This window comes from Pseudorca crassidens, chromosome 4, assembly GCF_039906515.1.
Source record: "Pseudorca crassidens isolate mPseCra1 chromosome 4, mPseCra1.hap1, whole genome shotgun sequence".
Classification (NCBI taxonomy): Eukaryota; Metazoa; Chordata; class Mammalia; order Artiodactyla; family Delphinidae; genus Pseudorca; species Pseudorca crassidens.
In genome coordinates this window covers 82,527,464-82,553,049 of record NC_090299.1, presented here as the reverse complement: position 1 = coordinate 82,553,049, position 25,586 = coordinate 82,527,464, and the positions used below count along the sequence as shown (strand labels likewise).

Sequence of the window (25,586 nt, the reverse complement as noted above, 5' to 3'; positions counted from 1 at the left end):
GTAATTTTTAATCTGTAATTTTTAATCTAGATACCTGCATAGACTCCTGTTGGATACATTTTCTCATATATTGACCTACTCTAGTATCTTGTCCTTACTACCTAACTACCTCCAGCATCAGGTTCAAGCTTCTTATGGCACAGAAGATTCTCATAATGTCCTCATACTCTGCGTGTATGTGTGTATGTTCATCTTGGTGGCGGCAAAGAAAAATCTACTTAATGTATAATTTGAGGTGTGGGGTGAGGAATGTTTCCTTGGTTTTGTCCCTGTTGAAGAGCAACTGTGTTTTGACTGTGACATTATTCATACTCTATTATTTATTTGCTCTATTAGTTTCTGTAACTCTAGTGAGTTCATATATGATTGATAAATAGGAGAATTATATTAGCATAGTGTGAAATTTACAATTGTTCTTACACATTTTTTATGAGCATGATCACTTTGCACCACTGAGAAACAGTAACTTACTGCAAAGTAAATAACATGAACACATGAAGAAGATGTAGGCAAATAGACACTGTATCACAGTATTTATTTCTTACCTGGCTCAATTTGCCCATGCACTCTGTCTTGGAAATGATTACAATCTATTTCCCCCTTATCTTTGTTAATTTCAGCAGTCACAAATCTTTCTTACACACATCACATCTTTCAATTAGTTGTTAAGAGTTTTTGATTATTTGCATGCATTATCTCGTTTAAGTCTCAAAACATCCCTAAGAGTTAGATAACTTTGTTATCCCTCCTCTATTTGTTTTCAAAAAATTTTGCTTAACATACGAGAAAAATAGGATTCAGAAAGGTAACTTGCTCAAGATAAATAAGACAACTAGTAGATTATAGTCTCAGGATTTAAACCCAGTCAATGTCCACAGACTTTGCAATTAACTAGTAACAAGACACTGATTCATTATACAGGGAAAAGGATTTATTATAAATAACTGATATTACATTTTATTAAAACTATGGTGCATATCTTCTGCCAATTATTCTTCAATAAGAGGCCATGTGTTTATTCAAATCTTATAAATTCACACATTCCTCTGTGCCAGGTAATCTTCTAATCTCCTTATATAGTGGTAATACAAATGACTATAGCTACCTATCCTCATGATGTTTCACAACAGTAAGGAGGAATGTATACTAAGCATCTTAATAGCTACATAAAATCATTTCAGATAGAAAGATCAAAAAGCAAGGTAATGGGAAAAAGTAACTGGGAAGTAGTACTGGGGTCTGCTCATTCTGATAGTATAAGGGAAACCAGGGAAGTGATAGCATCAGAGGAAAACCATTCAAAAACTCAGATTCAGACACAGAGAATGGAATAGTTGAATACAACAAGGTTTCGCATTTTCTAAGTAGTGAAGTAGTTAAGATCATTGATTAGGTGTGATTACAATTATGGATACTAGAATTGAGCCTAGAGAAAAATTTAAATGTGGGAAAAATAAAAAATTTATCATAGTGAAAATAGTAAGATAATTTTTGGGAAGTCCTTGGAGAATCAAAAATTATCCGAGCTAGAAATACTAACTTAATTAAATAGGAAGGAATGGTAGTGATGATGAGGAAGTAGGAGGTTGGAAATATGTGTTTTGGAGGCAATGCATTTATTGGTGAGCATGAGACTCTGGGAAAGAGTGAGAGAGTAGACAGAGAATATTTGGATGAGTAGATCAAGGCACTAAAGGACAGGGAATTTAAGTGATATTAAAATCACCTACAATGGTACAATGGTAAATGAATAGTGGTAGAGAGGTTGCTCTGAGTTAAGTCCTCAGTGACTTAGATGGAAATACCTGTGGATCATAGATGTCAACAAGAAGAAATAATGTTAAGTAGTAAAGTGTGTTGACAGGCATTACCTGAGGAGAATGGGGAAAAATGTTTTGGATTTAACAGCAAGGAGGATTCCTAATATACTTCTAGGCACACAATTGGGTTTGGCATAAAGAATAAATACCAGTTGAAGAAGATGCAGAAAAGTTTTACATTAAAGTAAGAAGATTGAGGGATTTTTTGAGTGGAAGTTGTTGATTTGAAAGTTGTTGCTGATGACAGACTATAAATGCCCTGAAGTACATTGGAGGAGTCTGAGAAAACATGGATAGGTGGACAGTTAGGTCTGATTAGTTGTTGTACAAAGCCAAATTGGGAGAAGTATCACTCTGATATTGGATGCTCTGAGACACTTGAACAACTAAATGATATCTAAAGTAAATGGGAGTATAGGCATGATGATCAATCCTGGTGGTTCCTTAGAAGTATGGTGGGTAATTACGTGAACAAACTGGTTATAAACTTAAACCAGGGAAGACAAAGAAATAGTTCAGTTGTGCTCTGTATGCTCTTCTTCCTGTCCCACATTTTCTTGCTTTGTGCCCTGTATTTTACTGTGAAATTGGCTTGTTACTTTATGTCTCTTGCTTTCATACTCTTTATTTTATAATTCTGAATATTTGTTTATGCAGCTTTTAAATATTTTTAGAACCATGTCTGTTTTCCTACAGAAGGCTTGCCTTGTGGTTGCAGATTATACAGCATTATAACACTTTGTCTTTCTTACTTGAGAACTTTGTAATAGCAAACTCTCTAGCAGATGCATTTTCTTTTCAAGGTCAGCAAAATTTATACACATTGGTTGATGCTGGTTTGAGTGTTAAAACTTGTTGTTATTGGGTATAAGATAGGAAATTGTCCTCTTATTTTTCAGATACATAAACACTATCACACATATTTTTACTGGTTTCCTTGATTCCATTTTAGTGTTTTCACTTAATTGCGTAGGCGGCATTTATGGTGTACAGGGAATAAAATGGTTCATTTATTTCTAGTGAAGTACTATAAGGAAGGAATCATTTCTCACAAATAAAACAACTGATTCAACAATATTAAATCACCAGAAAGTATTGTAGTACATCAAGGAAGGGTTTTGTATGATACTTGGTGTTTATTTCCAATGAGAAAAGAAACAGAAATCATGTGTTTGCCCATTTGTTCAGGCTTTTAGGCTTTTACTGTTTGGAAAGAGTATAAAAGTACTACTAAAGCAATGTAGCTAAAGTGATAATTCAACGTACACAGGACATTCTGTAATGCTACCGTGTTTCCTATTTAGCATTCCATGGCCTGGTCAATATTTCCTGTCCCTTAATTCTGTTTTGTACACATGAGAACTTCCCATTGGAGCAGGGCTTTTGCTGGACAGGAAAGGAGAAAGTTGTGTACATCTCTGGATGCCAGAATAAGGAAAATAGTTTGCCATTATTAAGAAAAAGTTTGGATTCCCAGATGTACAAAATTTTACTAATAAAACTGCTCAAAAAATTTTAAAAACGTTTTATCAAAATCTGAGATTAACTACTACTTTTTACATCCTTCTTAAATTTTATAAGGTATTCAGAATGCTTAAATCCAAAGAATACTTTCCACTTTGTACATTATTGCTGTCCAGTATTTTGTTTTTGTATATGAATGTAAATTATTACTTATTTATCATTATTAATTTATATATTCAAATTATATAGATATTCTGCTACCTTATATAAAACATCTACTTATGTGCTAGTTTCTTTGCTCAATATTGTTTAGTTTATCTCATCTCAGTCCTAGAATCAATTTCTTTTTCTCAAAGTTGATCCTTTGGATGTTCATCTACTAACAGACAACAAGGGTCTATTAATGGTAAGATTTGTCAGTCTAACTAATAATGTTACTATTTTATATTTCCTTTAAAAAATACTCCATTTGGAAGCTATTTGAACAATATCTCTTGTTGCCATCATTTTGAAATCTGTTCTCAGTCTAATTGCCCTTCATGAAATTTGAAAATATCAAAAAATGTGAGGTAATTAAAGACTGGATAAAATTGTATGTCTCCAGAGATTTACTTTTGCTTCTTCAGGCAGTAGGGCTGGACTTTGGAACTTACAGATCCCTTGAATCCAAACAAGTATTAAGATGATTCAAAATTCAGCTTCATTCTTTGTGAGAACTTGTGTTTCTGATTTGTCCTTATTTTGTGATACCGGTTGAAAAAGTGGGCTTTTACTAGGACTTTTCCTTCTTGATTGAGAATAAAATCTGCTTTTCTGTTTTCTCAGGCTTGTGAGTCTGTGGAAAGCCTTGCTCAGCTGTCTCTTTCAATATAAGCAGATATCCTGAGAGGAATGTGGCTTCAGTTGCTGGGCTCAGCTTTCTGGGATTCCCTTTCTCCCAGATATTAGCTTCATAATACTTCATTTTTGTTATTAACTCTATGAAGATTTTGATAAAATATTTTGCCATACTTTCTTAGTTGTCCTCAATAGGAAGAATTGGGTAGAACATATAGTTTACTATTGCACTTAATGGAATTCTTTGCATATGCTTAAGGATGTCTAATGTATGGATTATCATTCAATTTTCTATTTCTTTTAATGTTTTTTATATTCTCTTATTCCTTTTAATTTTCTTCTTCTTGAGTAATTTCTTCTGGTTCATCTTCCAATTGACAAATTCTCTCTTCTGCCTCGTAGTATTGACTATACCATCATTCCATTACATTTTTATTACTATAAAATTAACTGTTTGTTTTCTATAAATTTTATTTGGTATTTTATCAAATAAAACTCTAAATGTTTATAGTGCCATATACTTTTCTCATGTTTTTGATTCCTTATTTTACATCTTTACTCATTTTTTAATAAATTTAGGTGATTAAGTTTATGAGACACTTTACATATCTGATGCTCTCTGGACTTAATCTTGGTCTTTGATCATTTATTGTATTATATGCTGCATTTCAAATGTTAATTTTAAAAAGTACTGATGATTGAGTATATTAATTTGACTATTCATATCATAAACATACCTTGGAAGATTTATTTATTATCAGTGTGAATACACTGAATCATGATCATGGAAATATAGTTTCCAACCAAATGCAATCATTGACTATGGAAAGTCACAAAACTATTTATCCCTAAATGGAATCCATCAGCTTTGTTATCTGCTATTTTAATTTGTTATTTTTAGGGAAATAACATATTTTCTACAAAGTTACATTTACTTCAGTGCATGTATTGAAGATATACACACATATTGGAAGGTAAATGATTCAATGTATCTTTTTAATTTTCCACATATATTTCTCACCTGACCTTTCCTATTTTCTTCTAATTAGTTATATATTATGTGTTAATAAAGTCTCTGCCCATGAAATACTCCCATGCTTTTCCAGTATTCAGTCACTTCAGGCTTCTCTGAATTCCAATGTCTCTTAAAAATGACATTGTAAAATATGTTATGTGCATCATTCTGAGTCATCAGTTGTTCTTTTTAATTTATAAAATACTGAAGAATGGTAATCATGCCATATAGATTCTTATCGTGTATAAGTGGGCACTTAGTATGTATTAAATATAATTTATAACATTGCAGTGCATTTCAATTCCTGCATAAACAAGAAGACACAGATAGGGCTTCCCTGGTGGCACAGTGGTTGAGAGTCCACCTGCCGATGCAGGGGATGTGGGTTCGTGCCCTGGTCCGGGAAGATCCCACATGCCACGGAGCGGCTGGACCCGTGAGCCATGGCTGCTGAGCCTGCACATTCAGAGCCTGTGCTCTGCAGCGGGAGAGGCCACAACAGTGAGAGGCCCGTGTACCGCAAAAAAAAAAAAAAAAAAAGACACAGGTAAATGATCATATATTTGGCAAACTTGCAATAAGTTTCCATCCAGAGAGAGTCCACAGATTATGCAATACAAACAGTGATATGCCATTTAAACCATTTATAACTGACATGATTCTTTTGTCCTTTAAATTTGCTACTGAAATGTTTCAATTTCAAAGACATTAATATGCATAACAGAAAAAAAGATAAGAGGAAACAAGAATTTACTTCAAAATTTATAGCAGCATTATTTACAGTTGCCAAGATATGCAAGCAACCTAAGTGTCCATCAACAAATGAATGGATAAAGAAGATGTGATATAGATATATGCAATGGACTAATACTCATCTATAGAAACGAATGAAAATTTGCCATATGCAGCAACATGGATGGAATTGGAGGGTATTATGCTAAGTGAAATAAGCCAAACAGAGAAAGAAAAGTACTGTATGATATCACTTATCTGTGGAATCTAAAAACATACAACAAAGTAGTAAATATAACTAAAAGGAAGCAGACTCACAGATATGGAGAGCAAACTAGTGGTTACCAGTGGGGAGACAGAAAGGGAGAGGATCAACATAGCGGTAGAGGATTAAGAGGTACAAACTATTATATATAAAATAAGCTACAAGGATTTATTGTACAACACAGGGAATATAGCCAACATTTTATAATAACTATCAATAGAGTACAACCTTTAAAAATTGCAAATCACTATATTGTACATTTGTATATAATATTGTACATCAACTATATGTCAATAAGAAATAAATAAATAAAATAAAAGTCCCAGTTAAGGCTTAGAACAATCAAGGGATTGAGGAATAAGAGTGGCTACATATATTCATTTTCCTGTCCTTCACTTATTGCTTTCCTTTTACTACTCTTTGACATGCTATTTACTGATTTAAAAGAATCAGAAAAAAAATAAAACACGGTATATTAGAAAGTTTAGTAAATTGAGAATTGAGAGTCTTGGGTGCTAGACCAGACTTAACCATTAAATCATTGATTTAATTTAGGCAAATAATTTCATCATACTTGGCCTTATCTTTTTCATTGTTATGATTAATAGTAGATATATTTTGAAGAATTTTACAGTATGAATATTCTATGATGAAAAATTTTATGTCTGCTTATTATACATACAAGCATTATGCATGTTATATAGTTTATGCTTATTATGCCAATTATTTTTCTTAATTTAATTTACCTTAAGCAAGGATTAAAAATATATATTATTAGGATGATTGACAAAACCTGATACAAAGTTTCAGATATTCATTTTTTAATAATACAGAATTATTAATAAATGCTTTTTTGAGAAGTGATATGTATCTTAAAAGTTTTTCAGTCCACCTCCCCACAAAATAGAGGAATTTATGCTACATTACCTTTTAAATATTCACATTACACATATCTATGAGAGGAAGCCAGTGGTTAACCACTTTCAGTGAAATTCTTACCTTGCACAAATACTCTTTCTTCCAGTTAACCCTAAAGGTGTTTTTAATAGTCCTTGTTTTTATTCTGCTTAATAATTTTTCAGTATTTAAAAATTACTTTCATTTTCCCCTAAATCTTTTTCTTTAGATAAAATATATACAATGTTTCAGAATCACCTCATGAAAAGCAGCATTTCAAGACCAATCATCATGCTTGATGTTTTCAACAAATGGCCTCTTGCCTGTTATCTTTTCTTCAAAGTGCTGTGTATAGATGTATGTTCAAAACTCAGATCTGGTGTCATAGAATTTAAGCACAGGAGACTACTACCATCCCTCTTCTGGAAAATTAATTTCTTTATTTTACCTCATGCTTATAGTTCCTTTAATTTATTTCTCATTACACTCTGGTTTTATTTGCTTGCCTTACAAGGTTATCTTGAAATGGGATGCCATTTGAAATGCACTTAGCAGCTACTGGTTCACAATTGTTTTTCAATTACACTTGCAGTTATTTTAGTTCATTTCAGGAAATCATTTTAGATTAAATCAAGTTGATTTCATAAGTTTTAGAGATTTTTTAAAAAAATGTTTCTTTCCTATAGGATTTTAATGGTCTTCTAATTATGTTTATTTTAGCATTTATAGTATTACTGTCATTTTCTGGGGTAAGAAAAAAGTCTATTGAAGGTGAAATGCAGTGTTCTATGCTCAGAAATTTACCATGAAAACCTCTTCATCAAATATTGATGATATCCTTCCTTTATTAATTTTCATATAGGGAATATCATTAAGAGATTTTGCATTATATTAACTTTTAGTACATATTCACATTATGCCAGACTTTATTATTCCAGATAGAATTCTAAATGGTTCTTTTGTATTAATGTCTTGTTAGTCATCTATTCATATAACTATTTTTTCCATTTTTTTATATTTTTAACCTTAAAATGAATCTGCATTGTTTTATACATATATACACATAGTCCTTTTATATGTACTTGTATTTGAAAAAAGTTAATATATAACATATTTATATTACATATAAACACATTAATTATATATAGTTCACTTTTCAAATGGGTTATTGAAAATAACAATTAATACACTTTAAATTTATGATGCTACATTTTTGAGGCTTTATTACCTAAAGGTTTTGTTGACATGTCACATATTTATTTTTCTGAACATTTCAAATGTATTTCCTAATATCCTGTATATATCAATTATTTAGAAAATATGGGCCTTCTTTGCTTCTTCCTCTCTGGAACTGTCATCTCCCAGATTAACTCTGACTGCAACACTTGTATCTAGTGGTAGGTCACAGTGAACAACCCAGACAAATTCACTTGTTTTCTCCTACATGCAGTTATGGAATTTTGAGGCACTGAACTGAGCCGCATAGAAACTTGTACAACATTGTTTTATCTTACTTATGCTAAATTCTTGAACACAGCCAGCTCTGCATAGCATATTCTTAAGAACTGCATTCTATTTCTCTTTACTCTTCATCCCATCTCACCGCACCAGCCACAAAGAACCCAAGATGTAAACAACAAAAATAAATCACTGCTTTCTTTCCCCAAACGTCTCTGTTGTCCGCTATGAATATTCCACCATGTTAATTAAGTGGTTTCTTTAATTAATCCTTAACTGTTCTCAGAATTTCTCCCTCCTAGTAGGACTGGTGATCAAGAAAATGGTAGAGGTTAGGGGGCAAGTTTTACCTAGAGTCTTATGTAAGGGAGTCAAGTTCTAGGCCATGAAGGATACTAATTATTTCTGAAAAGTTCCTATAGTACTTTTTCTTCTAAATTTCTCCTCTTTCAGTATTAATATGACACATATGTTTCATTTAAGTATTCAATACCATGTGTAATCAAGAACTAACAAGAATAATTTTAATACCTTATAAACTATACCACACTAAATAATTTAATCTATGCATGCTTTAGTCTGTATGTTGTAACTACTAATTGGCTCTATATTTTCATATACACAAAGATAGAACACATGCCATCAGTGAGTCAAGAATAAAATATTTCTCTATTGCTGACTTTTGTCATTTCTAAAATTGAATACCTGGAAATATGAATGGTGCATTTCAGTTAACATTTATACTGTTGATCAATATTCTATAAGAGGAATTCCAATCATAATAAAATGATGGCAGTCAACATGTTCTTAGGTACATCTTGGCATATGTACTTGAGTGTATGTAGCTTATAATATATTTTAGATGATTTATGTCCAATATAATTATATTATTGCCCTCTTCCTTTATGTTTCAAAATTTTAAAACAAATCTTTTTGAAGAAAGAAAATGTTCAAACCTTTAAATCTGTTTTATTTATCTTACAGGATTTAATTCAATCACTGATGCCAATTTTTATAAAAAACTCTATAATACAGAGCTTTAGGAAATGTATTTTATTTTATAATAAAATACAATATATATATATTAGATCCATATTATTCAGAATAAAGAATGAACATTAATCTTATAAAAACACAAATGTATCTATACAATTTAAGTTATTGAAACAAAAATTCAAGAAACAATACTGAACCTGTCTATCCAGAGTTTATCCTAATATATGACATCCAGTGCCATGACAATCCATTTCTGCTTTATTCTATTCTACTCCTTTATATAATGCTGAGAATAACATTAATTCTATTTTTCAACTTACTAATGGGTCACAAGCAGTTTAGAAAACCCTATCTTACTAAAATAAATATATTTGAATTACATGCAGACATTACTTATTTAGGATGTTACTACATAGTGATATGAACACTTCCATTCATCAAGGATAGAACGCGAAGTCATGCCTAGAATATGACAGGAGTTACACAAGTCAAGTTCAATACCTTAAGTAATTTAAGATACTGGCAGATGCATTAGATCTACTACACAGTCATAATTCAGCTGTGAGCCAGTTGTCCAAATTCAAATGTACTCAGCATTATAAATAATATTCTAGACCATTCATATATGCTAAAAAACCTTGTACAACATGGGTCCTTTATCCCTTATAAACTGTCTTTTTCTCTGCTGTTCTTCCAGCCTATTCCATCTCACCCCAACAATCACAGAGCATTTCAGAAAATGTATGCTTTGCTCTTTGAAAAGATGACTGAAACTAATCTATAGCTTTAATAGGCAGTTATTAATTCTCTTTCACTAGGACACAGTATTCAAAGATCACAACCATTAAGTGCCGGGTTTATTTCATAAGTAGATTTATAGTTTATCCTTGTTGAGAGAGTTGGAAGGACATGGTTTTCCCTGAAGGTGTTTAGAGCTTCTGACTCCTCTGACTGATCATTGTGGATTCAGCCAGTATTGATTCATCTAGTTCATAGACATATCTATTTGCCTAAAATGATAGAGTAAGTTTTGCGTTGGCATTTCCACCATTAAAGGCATCATAAAGTGCTATTAAAAATGATGTTTTACATGAATATTGTTAAAATGGACAGAACTTGACAGCTTATGCACACTAATCATAAGTGCTCAATGACTATTTGTCAAATATAAATGGAATGTTATAAGTTTTGTCTTTTCTTCAATATCCATAATTGGAAACAATTAAAACTGTAGACATCTCTTTGCATTTGTTTCCATTATGCTTCTTTGGCAGCAGATTTTCAGTATGAATAATAAAGATAGCTATTTATAAATGCTTTTCAACAGATGATGTTAACATGCATTTCAGAACAACAAATGGCTATATAAATAATAACAATTATTAGTAAATACAAAACAAAAATAAAGTCTCTTTACCTGCATATTTTCTAATTAAAAAGAATCAAATGTCAGAGTTAAATGTCTGTGTCTTCCTCATTTGCCTTGCTATTACTAAATTTTGTTTAGATATAATCCTAAATAGCTTTTAACTTGTGATTACAAGTTTTGACTTATGAGTTTTTTGTCCATGAGAACTTGCATGTATAGTTGTCTTTTTGCAGTAAATTTAGAAATAATTGATCCCAATAGTCTAGTTATGCCATGTTATCATTAATTACTCTGACACTTTAGAAAGTAATGTTTTGAGAATGCAATAACAACTGTGGAATATTCTTTTGATGATTTCTTCTTTTATTTTTTATTAACTGAATGTGCTTAAAATTGTACTTCAAAGTTAAGAATTAAATTTTCAATAGAGACTTTAAAATAGTAACATAGAATTCATTTTAAGAGAAAATAATTATATTCTGGTAATTGTGAACCAACATTTTTTTTATGGCAGTGTGTAATAAAGGTATTTTGATTTTCCTAACCAGACAGAATTTTTAGTAATCTATGTATTACTAATAGTAGTATAAGTAGAAGATACTAAAGTGATGATTCTGCTATAATTAATATGCCCATAATACTAAAAGTCGATGGTATATATTATTCTGATAGAGTGTCTTACTCCTGATAGAGAAAATAACTCACTTTCACATGCTAATGTTAAATAAATCTTAAATGAAGTCAGAGTTCTCCAGTTTTAAATGAAGATGTTTAAGATTATTTTTTGAAGAATAATTTTCGAAAAGCACACAAGTCATAGGTCACTTATTTTAGAACATGTCCACAAATTGAATGCAACTACTTAAAAAGTCCTCAGATCAAAAAGCAGAAAAACACCACTCCTAAAGCTCCCATCATGCTTTCTTCCAGAACTATCCACAGTGCTTCTCAGCACCCTGCAAAGGATAACCACTATCTCCATTTCTGGCACTGAATGATAATTTTTATTCACTTCCTGAGATCTAATCTGTCTTCCAATGGAAACTATTGCTTTTAAAATGTGTTTAGGGCTTCCTGGTGGCACAGTGGTTAAGAATCCGCCTGCCAATGCAGGGGGGCACAGTTCAAGCCCTGGTGTGGGAAGATCCCACATGCCGCAGAGCCCGTGCACTAAAACTACTAAGCCTGCTCTCTAGAGCCCGCAAGCCACAACTACTGAGCCCACGTACCACAACTACTGAAGCCTGCATGCCTAGAGCCTGTGCTCTGCAAGAGAAGCCAACGCAATTAGAAGCCCGCACACCTCAACGAAGAGTAGCCCGCTCTCACCACAGCTAGAGAAAGCCCCTAAGAAGTAATGAAGACCCAATGAAGCCATAAATAAATAAATAAATAAATGTATTTATTTAAAAAATAAATAAATAAAATGTGTTTACACCTGTGCTTACAATTAAATGTTATTTTTCATTGAATAGGTCCAAAGTGGTACCCTTCTCGAGTGGGCCTGCAGCTAGAACGTGGTAAGAACCAATTTCACGAATCTATTTATTTAATTGAGTCCCTTTGCTGTCTCAATAGATAATATTTATTTATCACTTACTAAATGGCAGGTATTGTAATAAATACTTTAAATATATTATCTCATTTGATCCTCCCAAAAAGGTAATGTTCCCCTTTTATGGGCAAGGAATTTTAGTCTTACAGAAATAAATTTCACACATTCACTGTCAGTGTGTATTGGAGACAGGATCTGAACTAACATCTGTATCAAAAGCTTTTACTGCTATATTCCTGCAATCTACTGCTTCCTGATATATACTCAGGGACACAGCTTAGCTCTGTTTCCTTTTTTTTTCTATTTAAAAACAGAATAAGGGAGGTAAGGAGGAACAGAATGAATGAATTATAGGGAAAAGTATTGTATCCATTAATAACCCTCAAGTATTTCAAAATTTCAAACCCTATTCTCCATTCAGAAAATTTATAAATGTACACACTAAAGCGAATCCTGTTTAGAATCATTGTTTTTGACATTGCATCAACATGACCTTAAATTTGGACTTGTTAAATAAAAACTGTGGGTAGAATGTAAATTTGGGGGGGCTACTCAGTTCAGGTCCATGATAGTAAGTCTACAAGAGGCATCTATTAAGGAATTTCAATATCTAAATTTTTCCATTCAATTGTGAACTGAATTTTATTTTTCTGCAGTTTTTGCTTTTCCTAATATTCAGTGTATCATTTCTTAGATATCACATTCACTTAAGGACAAATGATGATTTTCTTGGATTTCTCTAAGATATTCTGTTTTCATTGTTATCTTAAATATTCCATCTTTCTATGAGATGTCTATGTTGAAAACATAGGAATCCACATCATTCTTAAAAGTCACACTTTCTTAAGGTCTCACATTTTTCCAAACTCAATTGTTCAAGACAAATTCCCATCTGGCTAGAGTTTAAAAGAGAATCATTGTCTTGTTTATTTTTGCCTCTGCAGGGCATAGTATGTGCCAGGCACATAAATACCTTTCAACACACGGATACTGAAATAACATAAAATGAAATAGTGGTTTTGTTTTCTGAACTTGACTCTTATATAAAAAAAACTGAGAATGCCACAGGCATCAATGTCAAGTGTAACTTCAATTTGAAGGACACTATATGGGACTGGGGGATTTCTGTTACTTCACCCTTTCTGGTGAATGTGACTTTTTACTTTCCCCTCACTTATATACCTGGTTAAGTGTTCCAGGGTGTGATCTGAATAAAGTATAACCCTCCAAGTGTTCTTTGATAGGAATATGATGGCATATTTTAAAAAACGAATCAATGCATTTAGTAATACAAGCAGGACATGGTGCAAAGAAGAGGTTATTTGCAGTAATGCAGAATTTTAAACCTGACTCTTCTACTTATCTTTAGAGTCTTCTTTTATAAAGTAGAGCTAATAAAGAACCTAACATTTTTTTTGTGTGTGGGGGGGGGGTGGGAAGGTTTGTAAGTATTAAATAGGATTATGTTTATAAAATGCTATAATGATTTGTATGTGGTAGATGCTTCATTGAACATAGTTGTAACTATTAATACTAAGGAAAAAGACTTAACACCAAAACAAAGCAAGGCATGAATATTTACATTATAGTTGCTGCCAGAATACATTTGCCAGAATGATTGCACTATAAGTAATGATGCCATGTGAATTTAGAGTCCTTTACAGTTTCCTGACACAAAAGACTGCTAAAACACAAATAAAAGAGTAAGCAATTGATTTTTATGTGAAAAATAGCAAAGGTTTATTTAGCTCAGTGCTTCTGCTGAGCTGGGCTGAACTTGGCTTTGCTTGGCTAATCTCACTCAAATAGCTACAGTCAACTGGCGGATTGTTGAAGACTGACCTTTTTAAGATGGCCACGACTACAGTCACTCCTCTCTGCTCTATGCTTCATCAGAATATTCTGGGCTTGTTATCATGGTGGCGTCAGAGGTGCAAATAAATGAGCACAAGCACTCAAGAATTCATGAGATTCAGGCTTAGAACTGGGATATGATCCCTTGTCCCACATTCTATTTGTCAAAGCAAGACACTAGGCTAGCCTATATTCAAGGGGTGGGAAAATAGACACCAACTCTTAATAGAAGGAACTAAAAGTTATATTGCAAATGGTGTTATGGTAATGGTGAATAATTGCAGTCATTATTGCAATAAATCTGTCATACAAACTGGTAACTAAAATGTGCTCTCTCTTATTACTGCGATTAATATACTTCATAATGTCCTGGAAGTACAGTGTTGAATTTCTAATTCTTAGAACCATTAGATTTGTTCAACAGAAAGTTGAAGCATGGGTAGAGTTGGTCCTTCTCTTCCCATCCCTGACTCCAACCATCCATACCCATTATAAAACAGCCTTGACAAACCCGTAAGGTTAGAAGTATGCACCTTAGTGTCTGGCCCATTCTTGGGAGAAAATGCCCCCCAAAAATGTATTACTTGAGTTAATTCAGGCAGAAAATTCAGTGGTCTTAAATGGTCAAAGTATCATATAGATGGATGGGCTTCCATTAGGCATGGTCTCCTGGGCCCACATATTCCGGGGGGGTCGGGAGCAAGAGCAGGGTGCTGCGCATGCCCCCTGCACACAACACCACCTAAGAGGTGGGCAAAACACCTAAGCCACCCCTCTGGCCCTATCTCTGGACACACCCCTACCCTCACCCCATATAAGGAACAAGCACTCCCTCGCCTCAGGGAGCGGGCATGCAAGGAAATCTTTTGTTTGTTCTCTCTTCCCCCTGCTGTAGCAGGAGTCCCAATAAAACCTCACCTGAATTTCTTGTCTGGCCTCTGATAAATTACTACTGATTAAGGAGGCCAGAACCCTAGTCTGTAAAACTAGTATCAATATATTGAAGCTCTGCATCCCTCTTTCTGACTCCTTCATGCAGATTTAAAGAATTTGTTATTAACTCAGGCCCACCTAGATGATCTCTTTTGAAGCCATATATCAAAACCTAATCAAGGAAGTGATAGCCTATTATATTCATGTTGTATTTATCAAAATTAATATATAACAATTTTATATTTTTATGTTACGTTAAAATACCTATAATTGTAAATCTATGTCTTGGATTTTGAAAATCATCTAATGATAGTCATAAATTAACATCTTACTCTTTCTTTCAATAATAGAGAATAAAATGAAACCTGTACATGACTGGAGATAATATAAATCACAAATAGATTAACATAAACTACAATATAAATAAAAACAACAACAGCAACACTAATAGCATTATACTTGTGAGATACATCCGTGTTGGTACATATGGCTCTAATCTACTCATTTTTCTTTCTGTACAGTATACTGTACAGAATAAATTAAAAAAAATTTATTAAAAAAAATAAAACAAAATATAGTTATCCATATCTCATTTATGAACACAAGATTTTTTACAATGTTTTGCTATTACAAACAGTGCTAAAAAGGACATCTTTGTACATATTCTTCAGGACACATTTGCCAGACTTACCTAGTGTTTATTTTTAAGAACAGAACATTTCCCTTACACATCTTTTGACATGTTCTGTTTATTTTCCTCCTATTTAATGAGAAATTCCTTCTCAGTAATCTTTGCGGTATATATGTCTTCTTACTTCAAAAGCCTGGAGTGCTAGAAATCTCAGTCTTAGTTTCTATCTTTCCTTTTCAAACTGAATGCATAAATAGTCTCTTCATGCCCCATGGCTTTAACTGTTAATGACTTTTAAATCATCTACAGAGCTACCCAACTGCCTACTTGACAGCTCCCACTTGCAGGTCTAATAGATATCACACACTAAATACACCCTAACCGAAATTTTCATTTTCACCCCAAATCCCACTCTTTCCTCAATCTTCTTCATGACAGTTAATGAGAGTACAATGCACGTAAGTGCTCAGGTCAAAAATATAAGCACTGCCTGTATCTCACTGAATCCTTTTCTCTCAAGTTGAACCTGCTCTAAGTTCAAAATATGTCTGGGATTGATGAAATTTTAACATTTCCACCAGTGCCATGTTAATCCAAACAAACCTCATACCCTGATTGACGAATTTTGACTTCCTCCTAAGTAATCTTGCTCCCTTTCTTCCCAGTTACCACACAGCACCCATAACCATCTTTTAAAAAGGTGAATCATGCCTATCCCCAGGTGCTTTGCAATGACTTTTAAAATCATTCTACTCCAAATAATTTATCTTATAATAAAATCATTTATAGAACGGATATGTGTATCTACTGACACACAAAATTATACTTTAAAAATACCTTGTATCATAGTTGATTATGATATCACCTAATATTACATTTTCTCAGAACACAATATGATAGTAGCTAGTGGTAGTCTGTACTTTGTTTAAATAGCATTGGGAAACCACTGTGTATTTGAAAATTTGCCAGATATATTTTATAAAATGGGTTTATTCACGTTATCTTACTTTAAAGATTTACTGTAAATTGCAATTTCTATGTAAAATTCATCCTTAGCTTTCACTGGTTTCGCATTAAAATTATTTACCATTATGCCTTGAAATTGTATTAAAATGATATTTCCTTGTCGTTTAAGGTGGGCCCTTTTTGAAGGACTACATAACCATTCAAAGTGTTGCATCTTCCTCCATTGTCACACTTTATTTTACAGACCTAGGTCAACAAGTCAGTTGGACTACAGTAAGTATCGATTTGAAATGCAATAAACATGTCCCACATTTTGACATAATTTGTTGACATAGAGGACATTTTCTGTCAAATAAATTCATAGCGAAACAAAATATTGCACTAAAGGTATTTTAAATTTTCCATTCTTACTATGATCAGTGGCCAAATTTCCATTCAAGAATTGGAGAAATGAAAATACATGGTTGGAAGGAGGATAAATCCCTTTTTAAATGTCAATCTATCTTATGACCGATGGCTTTCTGCTTTCCCTATGCTTTGTCAGTTACATAGTGTTTCTTCAACTTTTCCTTCTAAGAGCCTTGGGATAATGAAGACCCATTTGTTTGGAAAGAGTGGAGAGAGAATATTCAATAAAAAATGTTCCAAGGCAGTGGGGAGGACATTTTAAAGACTGAGAGTGAAGTAGTAAGACTTCTTTGTGTTGTGAAGGGTGGGGCATTCTTTTGACTTTCTTGAAGGAGGTGTTTTCAAAGTGGTGGCAACTGAATCCAATAACATTAGAAGAATGAAGACCATATTAAAAAACAGGAGGACTAAGAAACATAAAATACTTGACACTACTTCACAAGTATTGACATATTCATGAGTAATGGAATAGATGGAATATCTTCAGTAGAAAGAAGCTATGAAGCTATGTGATATTTAGTGACAGGCAGTTAAGGAGTTAATCTGATAAATAATTTTGACTAGTGCAATCATTCTATTATTCAATTAAATTAAACCTATTTTTATATTGTTCAGATTTTAAAAGCTTTTTTCTGATTACCTTCTATTTAATATTTGTGATATGGTTACTTTCAATATTTTCTATTCAAAATGGCTTTCTTTTGCCAGCATAGTGCTTTGAGTTTTCCCTTTATAGTTAAACAATCAATTTTTAAAATTATTACAGACACATGATAATTTATACATTGTTATTTAATTCTCAAAAGGAGAAATTCCAGTTTACATTCATTAATCAAAATGTTGTCACATGCTTTACTTTTCCAGCAATTTCTCCTTTAACATACATTATCTTCCTGATTTAGATAATTCTTTTAGTGTGTTTGGTTAAATGGTTCCTTTAGTTTCCAAGATTTTCTGAGCCTCTGAGTACTAATTTGTTGCACTAAAAACTGAGTTTATAGTATTCTGAATCCTTGTGAAGTATATCATAATGTTTACAAAACAACCTACTAATACATGCATCAAATAAGCAAAGGGCTTAGTGTTTAAATGTGATATCTACAGACCTTTGCTAAAAGAGATTTTAGTCTAGCAGATTTTGATTTTCGAAGGTTAAAATATTCACAGAGTCTTTGTCCACATTTATAATGAAAAGGGAATTCTGTCTACAGAAATAATATCAGAGTGAGTGACAATAACTGTGAGTTCATAAGAAATTCCAGCTGCAGCATTTGGATAAGCACTGAGGAGAAAAAGTGCTAAGGTAGAATTCTATGATAATTGTACTAGAAAATTATAGCTTATTTGGGAAGAAAGTCATTTAGGTGACAAAGAGAACTCTGAAAATAGGCTGGATATTTTAAAATCAACCCTATGGTTCACACACTCTTTTGCTCCAAATGAGTCAGTCCTATTAAATGCTAAAAATATACACATTATATTGCAGTCACACCCACTTTATATCAACCAAATTATACAATAAAAGCAATATTTTTACCACACATAACGTTCTTGCACATTCATAAAATATTAAAATGTACTCCTATAATAAAAGCATTATCTTAAGTATTCTTTTTTTTTTTTTTTTTTTTTTGCGGTACGCGGGCCTCTCACTGCTATGGCCTCTCCCGTTGCGGAGAACAGGCTCCGGACGCGCAGGCTCAGCGGCCGTGGCTCACGGGCCTAGCCGCTCTGCGGCATGTGGGATCTTCCCGGACCGGGGCACGAACTCGTGTCCCTTGCATCGGCAGGCGGACTCTCAACCACTGCGCCACCAGGGAAGCCCTATCTTAAGTATTCTCTTTGTAAGAAATAATCTCTTCAATTTAGCAAAGTCAAAATTAAGATTTTAATAATTTTCATGAAATAAGAGTTTGTTACAGAATATTGAGAAAACTCTTGCCTCATGGAACTTATTGGAAGACTTAGGAGAAAGGTTTATTATAATAATATAATAATCCCCATCACACAAATCCTATTAACTAAAGATCTTATTCAGTTTTCACTATTTTTATATTCATTCATGTGTGTATATAGTCCTATGCAACTTATCTCTTGCATAGATTCATGTATTCACCACCAAAATCAGATACAGAATTATTCATTCCCACAAAGGAACTCCCTCATATTACCCCTCTGTATTCACACACTCTTTTTCCTATCCTGGGGCAACCACCAATCTGTTTTTCAACTCTATATTTCTGTCATGTGGCAATTGCTATATAAACAGAATCAAATATTTTTTGATTGACATTTATTTTTCTCTAAGCATAGTGCCCTTGGGATCCATACTGGCTGTTGCATGTATATCAATACTTAGCTTCTTTTTATTGGTGAGTGGTACTCAGTTGTATGTATGTAACAGGGTTTGTTTAATTATTCACCCATTGACAGACATTTGACTAGTTGTCAGTATTTTGCTGTTACAAATAAAGCTACTACCTATCTGAGTGTAGGTGTTGGTATGAACATAGTTTTTTATTTCTCTGGGACCACTGTTGAGTTTTAAGAGTAACATTTATATTCCACATACAAGTTCTTTGTCTGATACGTGGTTTGCAAATATTTTCTCTCAGTTTTAACTAGTCTTTTCACCCTCTTAACAGGACTTTTTTTTTTTTTTTTTTTTTTTTTTATTTGAAGTGGGCCTCTCACTGTTGTGGCCTCTCCCGTTGTGGAGCACAGGCTCCGGACGCGCAGGCTCAGCGGCCATGGCTCACGGGCCCAGCCGCTCCGCGGCATGTGGGATCTTCCCGGACCAGGGCACGAACCCGTGTCCGCTGCATCGGCAGGCAGACCCTCAACCACTGCACCACCAGGGAAGCCCTTAACAGGACTTTTGTTGCTGTACAAAAAGTTTTCAATTTTAATGCAACCTAATTTAGTAATGTTTTCTTTTAAGGATCTTGCCTTCACTATCATATGTAAGAAACTTTTGCCAGGAGTTTTTCTTTTATGAGTTCTTCTAATGGTTTAATAGTTTAATATTTTACGTTTTAATCATAGTTTTTTATTATAAAGAATTATCTATTTTTTAATTGTCAAACTTAATGTTTATTTTTAATTTGCCTCATGTGTCCTATAATCTATTGTTGGCTATTTTTTTTTTCTTACTCCATATGGATTAATTGTCATACTATCTTTTCTATTAGCCTCTCTGGTATTTTGGTAGTTATATCTTATTTTTCACTAACTCTAGTGATTACCCAAGAGATTATAATGTGCATCTTTAAAATATTAAATACTAGTAAAAATTGTTTGTTTATTAATGTGAAAATACTTCACAGAGAGTTGAATACCTTTAAGGTATTTAGGCTCCTCCTGAATTTTCTATTACTGTGATATATTTTAATTATATACTTTAAAGTTAAAATCCACTACTATAATATCACGTGGCCAATCTTTATTTAAATTTATCCTTTTCACTGCAATTTCGTTTTTCCTTCTAATACTGAGCTTACATCTGGTATCATTTTCCTTCTTCCTTAAAAACACTTTTAATGCTTTATTCTGGTTCTGTCTTTGATGAGTTCTCTCAATTATTGTTCATCTTAAAATGTATTTATTGAACTTATTTAACTTCTATTCTTTGAGAATATTTTTGCAGAAAAAAATACATGTTGGCAGTTATTTTTGTCCTTACTTCACAAAACTGCATTATTTTGACTTCTGACTCCCATTGTTTTTGTTGAAAAGTCTACTGTACTCCTTAAGTCTTTTCCCTGGCTTATTTAAAATTCTACTTTTGTTTGATTATCAGAAGTTTGATTATGGTGTACATAGCTATGACTGTGGTTTTATTTATCCTGCTTTGGGTTTATGTGTTATCTGAGTCTATGGTTTGATATATATTTAATTTGAAAAATTAGCATAATCTTGTCATCTTTTGATTGTCTGTTATTCTCTTTGTATTCTCCTTCTGGGATTTATATTACGTTTTCATACTTTTCAGAGTTTTCAAATATCTGCCTCAATTCTCAATCTTTTATTTTTCTTTGAACATTAAAAGATTGTTTTCTAAATCTAACTGATAATTCTGTTATGTGAATCTTTAGTTCTCCTGTTTTCAATGTCCTTCGTTATGGTCATAATATCTTCACTCCTTGTATACCTTCATATTTCTGACTTAGTGTGGGAAAATTTATGTGAATAAATTTAAAGATAACTTGAGGCCTAGGATGATGTTATTGTCTTTCAAAGATAATCTATCATTCTGCAGATGGACTAATGGCACTATTGTGTACAGGTCATCTCATTCCAATCCATGATTAAAATGATTTCAGACTGAGCTTCAGTATCTATGAAGACAGATCTATTTCTGCCTCATCTTCACTCCTAAGTTGTAACTCTTCTAGATCCCAGCCCAAATCCTGGAGATTTTATAGAGCCACCTCTGTCTTTGAAAGATACCAAGCAATAATTTTTGTACTTCCATTCTCAAGCACCCTCAAAAGTTTTGGTCTTTTTATCAGGCTGTTACCAAGCTTCATATCCCAGGTCAATCACTTCTCTGGAGCTCCATTTAAAACATCTTGACCTTCTAATTCTTCAGTGACTCAGTAGCTCTTTGGAGGCTGAAAAACATTTCGATCAATTTTTCTTGCTGATCTCATTAGGATGGTTTGTTTGAATAACATGGGAATAGAATTCTCCATTATATGTTATACATATAATAGTTTTTTTTTCTTTTAAGAAAACCCTTCTAGTATCATATTACCTTCAATAGTATTCACTGAGTAAAAAGTGATATTACTACTGGGAAATGTTTTTGTAATTTTACTTAGTAGCTCTCCTATCTTTGGAAAATTAAGGTTGGCACTACTTTATTTTTGTCAGCAATTTCCAACAACTGTGAAATGTGCAATTTATTTTGCTTTTGACTGTCAATTGCTATTTTAGAAAATAAGTAAAGCCAACACCACCCTAATAATGACAGGACTAAAAAAAAAATTAAGGGAGAATGAAATACATTAAGTGCAGTCTAAGTACAAGGGTCTTAATCAGTTCACAACAATTGCAGCGGAATGTTTCAATTTATATTCTCTAAACAGCTTATTGCCTTCTTCCTTTTCAATTTAGATATATACCAATTTGAATATTCCACAGAAGCTCCAAAAATCCCAATTACATAGCTTGCCTAGTAGAAATAATGGATTTTACATTTAAAGCAACACCTAAGTTTAAAACAGAGAACTTTCTATAAGGAGATGCATGAAAATAACTTGATGTCAGAAATAAATTGGAATTTAAAAGTAGTATATATCTTCAAAGTAAAAAGAAAGTGCATCTGCTTATTTTGAATATAGACTCTCTATTAAACTTTTAGATTATGGAATTCCCAGTCTTTGTAAATTCACCTGCTTTGCTTAGGCTGTATACCTGTAAATACATATGTTTGTATGTTTACTTTGGCTTTAGTCTTGTTTTTACTCTTTTTTGGTAGAAGAAGAGCAATTCCTGTTTCAGAAGTCTGTTTTATTAATATTTCTCTGCATGGCTCTTGTTTTTCTTTACTCTAAATCTATTTTCTGATTACTTCCTAAATATAATCAAACATCTCTATTCCTTCTATCTGCACCCAAATAGACATTTTGCTTGAAAGATGCATTGTCTAAAAGTTATTTGTTATTATCCTCCAGTTCTTTCAGGTCCGGATGTATCCTTCATACTTCGGTACTCTTTTAACCCCCATGTTTCAGCATGAACAATATTTGTGATAAAATGCTGGGTCTTCTAGAACATATTATTGTAAGCTAGCAGGCTCCCCTAATTTTTTTTAGGAGATGATGGAGACAAGATTGTAGTTTAATTTTCTCTGATCCAAAAAAGTTTCATATTTGTGATAACATTTTTACTAACTTAATAAAGAGTGACATTTGGTCAGGTTAACTATTGTTTACAACATTTTTCATTTCTGACATATTACAATAGAACTTGCTCAAAATTGACTTGACTAGGTCAGAGGCATTGAAATAGATATTTTAAACTTTTTGTTGTAATAAAACAATCACTATCCTAATTGTTCTAGAGTATTATTAACTAGATTATATTATCAGATATTCAAAAGTGGTAAACAGGGCTTCCCTGGTGGTGCAGTGGTTAAGAGTCCGCCTGCCGATGCAGGGGACACGGGTTCGTGCCCCGGTCCGGGGAGATCCCACATGCCGCGGAGCCGCTAGGCCCGTGAGCCATGGCCGCTGAGCCTGCGTGTCCGGAGCCTGTGCTCCGCAATGGGAGAAGCCACAACAGTGAGAGGCCCGCGTACCGAAAAAAAAAAAAAAAAAAAAAAGTGATAAACATTTTTATTCCATATCTGAATAATCAGGAATGTTGTATGCCATAAATTAATATAGTCTCTTCTCTCAGTAAAAATGTTGCTTTAATACTGAATTTATTGGACGTTGCACTGTTCTTATCCTCACATAGACGTCTTTCTTGCCTCATGAGAATAAATATCATTTAGAAAAAGTATAACTGAAGAAACCTGCATGTATAAATAGCAATTTACACGTATGTATATATACATATATATGTAATTATATATGTATGTTCATATATCATATATTTTAACCATGTAGCTATACAAAATTCTCACCAGAGATAAGAGCATAATTAATAATCAATGTGAACACCTGTATTTTTGGGCAAAATATGTACAATTTCAAGTTTCCTACCTTAGAAAAATGATAAAAATTGGCAAAGACAAAGCAAAGTAGTAACGGCAGTCGAATTAATCATTGTCATGTTTGTATTCTTTCTCTTCTCTTTGAACACCCATAGAGGAAATTATTTTTGCTTTTTTGCCTGAAATTTTCAGAATGTGACTTTAACCTGGTTTTAGCATCAAAACAAAACCAAATAATTGACAGTCACCAGATTCAGAAAACTATTAGAAAACAAGTCAATTATCTTTCTGCAATCACAAGGTCTCATTTTCAATTATCTTTCCAATTTTTATGATTGTGTCTCTGTAGATTGGATATCTCTCTCCACATACATGGTTGCCACTTAGCTCCAGAATTCAGAAGTCAATCTTATAAAACTACTCACTCAGACTCATTAGAATTAATCTAAAATTTCCAAAAATGAGAAGTAAATTATTTCAATCTGAATAAGTGTCAAATCCATTGAGTTCAAAATGACATGGCCATAAAAAGATTAAAAGAAAGAAAGAGAAACTATTTCCCATTCCATTCAATGACAAAGACAGTTAACACAGAAGATTCATTTGTATGGGGCTGGAGAGACATGAGAAATGCATTTATGATTGTTTGATTAAATAAAAATTCCAGTGTACTATTTATGAAGAAATCATTATGTTCAATATTTTTAGTTAAATTAACCATTTATGATTGTCCTTTTCCTTAACACTTGGCTAATTCTTCCAAGGAAGACTTCTTGCTATTTGTGATAGCACTTAATTTAGTTCTTTTTCAAGAATAGATGCTCACCTGTCCATTTCACCAATTTACGTAGCAGGCTAAGTCTGTGGACATGCTTATTATGGTCCTAAGTAAATCTTAATCATATCTATAAAATGTACTGTTTAATCTAAATCACCTTCTTTTTTTAGGTATTTTTGGCTGAATACACAGGACCTCTGCTAATATATCTCCTCTTTTATTTGAGGATCCCATATATATATGACATGAAAGAGAGCTCTAGAAGATTACGTCACCCAGTAGTACAGTAAGTAATACATATACATGGAACATATAGATTAAGGAGGAGACAAACTAGTACAGACATTATGCTAATAAATATTTTTTGTAAACACAATTATAGTGGATTGAATTTTAGGGTAATATATTTTAGATAACAAGAAGTAATGTATGCATGCCAACTTTTAAGTTTATAAACAGGAACTATTACTTAATATACTTAATACTTTAAGTATACCTTAAAGCAGAGGTAATTTCAGTTAATAATGATCACAATCAACAAGAGAAAAGCTTAATATTACAAAGTTGAGAGGCCATATATAGGACTCAAAATATTAATACTTCCCTAAAAACATGGGCAACATTGCGTAGAAAAGAAATAATGACTGAACTAATAAACTGGAAGAAAAAGGTTTTAAAAATTACAAAATTAAATTTTACTTTTAACCAGGACAGTTATCAAAGCAGAATATATAACTACAGTTCTTCACGTATTGTGGAAATAGTCTCCCTCTCTCTTTCTCTCTTCATATCAAATAACAAATTAAAGAGAAAGAATAATCATTCAAGATGCTACATTGACATGTAGAGTTAGAAATTTGTTAAAAAAAAAAAAAAGGAACCTGGACAAATGACTAAACTCTAAGTGAATTAAAAAGCAAAATTCAGGTCATAAGGATGCTAGA

General features: G+C 32.7%; 1 protein-coding gene across 1 annotated transcript in view; it reads left to right on the top strand.

Moving 5' to 3' along the window:
• TECRL (trans-2,3-enoyl-CoA reductase like) overlaps window positions 1-25,586 on the top strand; it is a 93,866-nt gene that overhangs the window by 35,276 nt on the left and 33,004 nt on the right. The window contains exons 3-5 of the mRNA XM_067736159.1: window positions 12,329-12,373; window positions 16,962-17,065; window positions 24,813-24,928. Coding sequence (XP_067592260.1) covers window positions 12,329-12,373; window positions 16,962-17,065; window positions 24,813-24,928 — 265 coding nt within the window. The remainder of the gene's footprint in view (window positions 1-12,328; window positions 12,374-16,961; window positions 17,066-24,812; window positions 24,929-25,586) is intronic.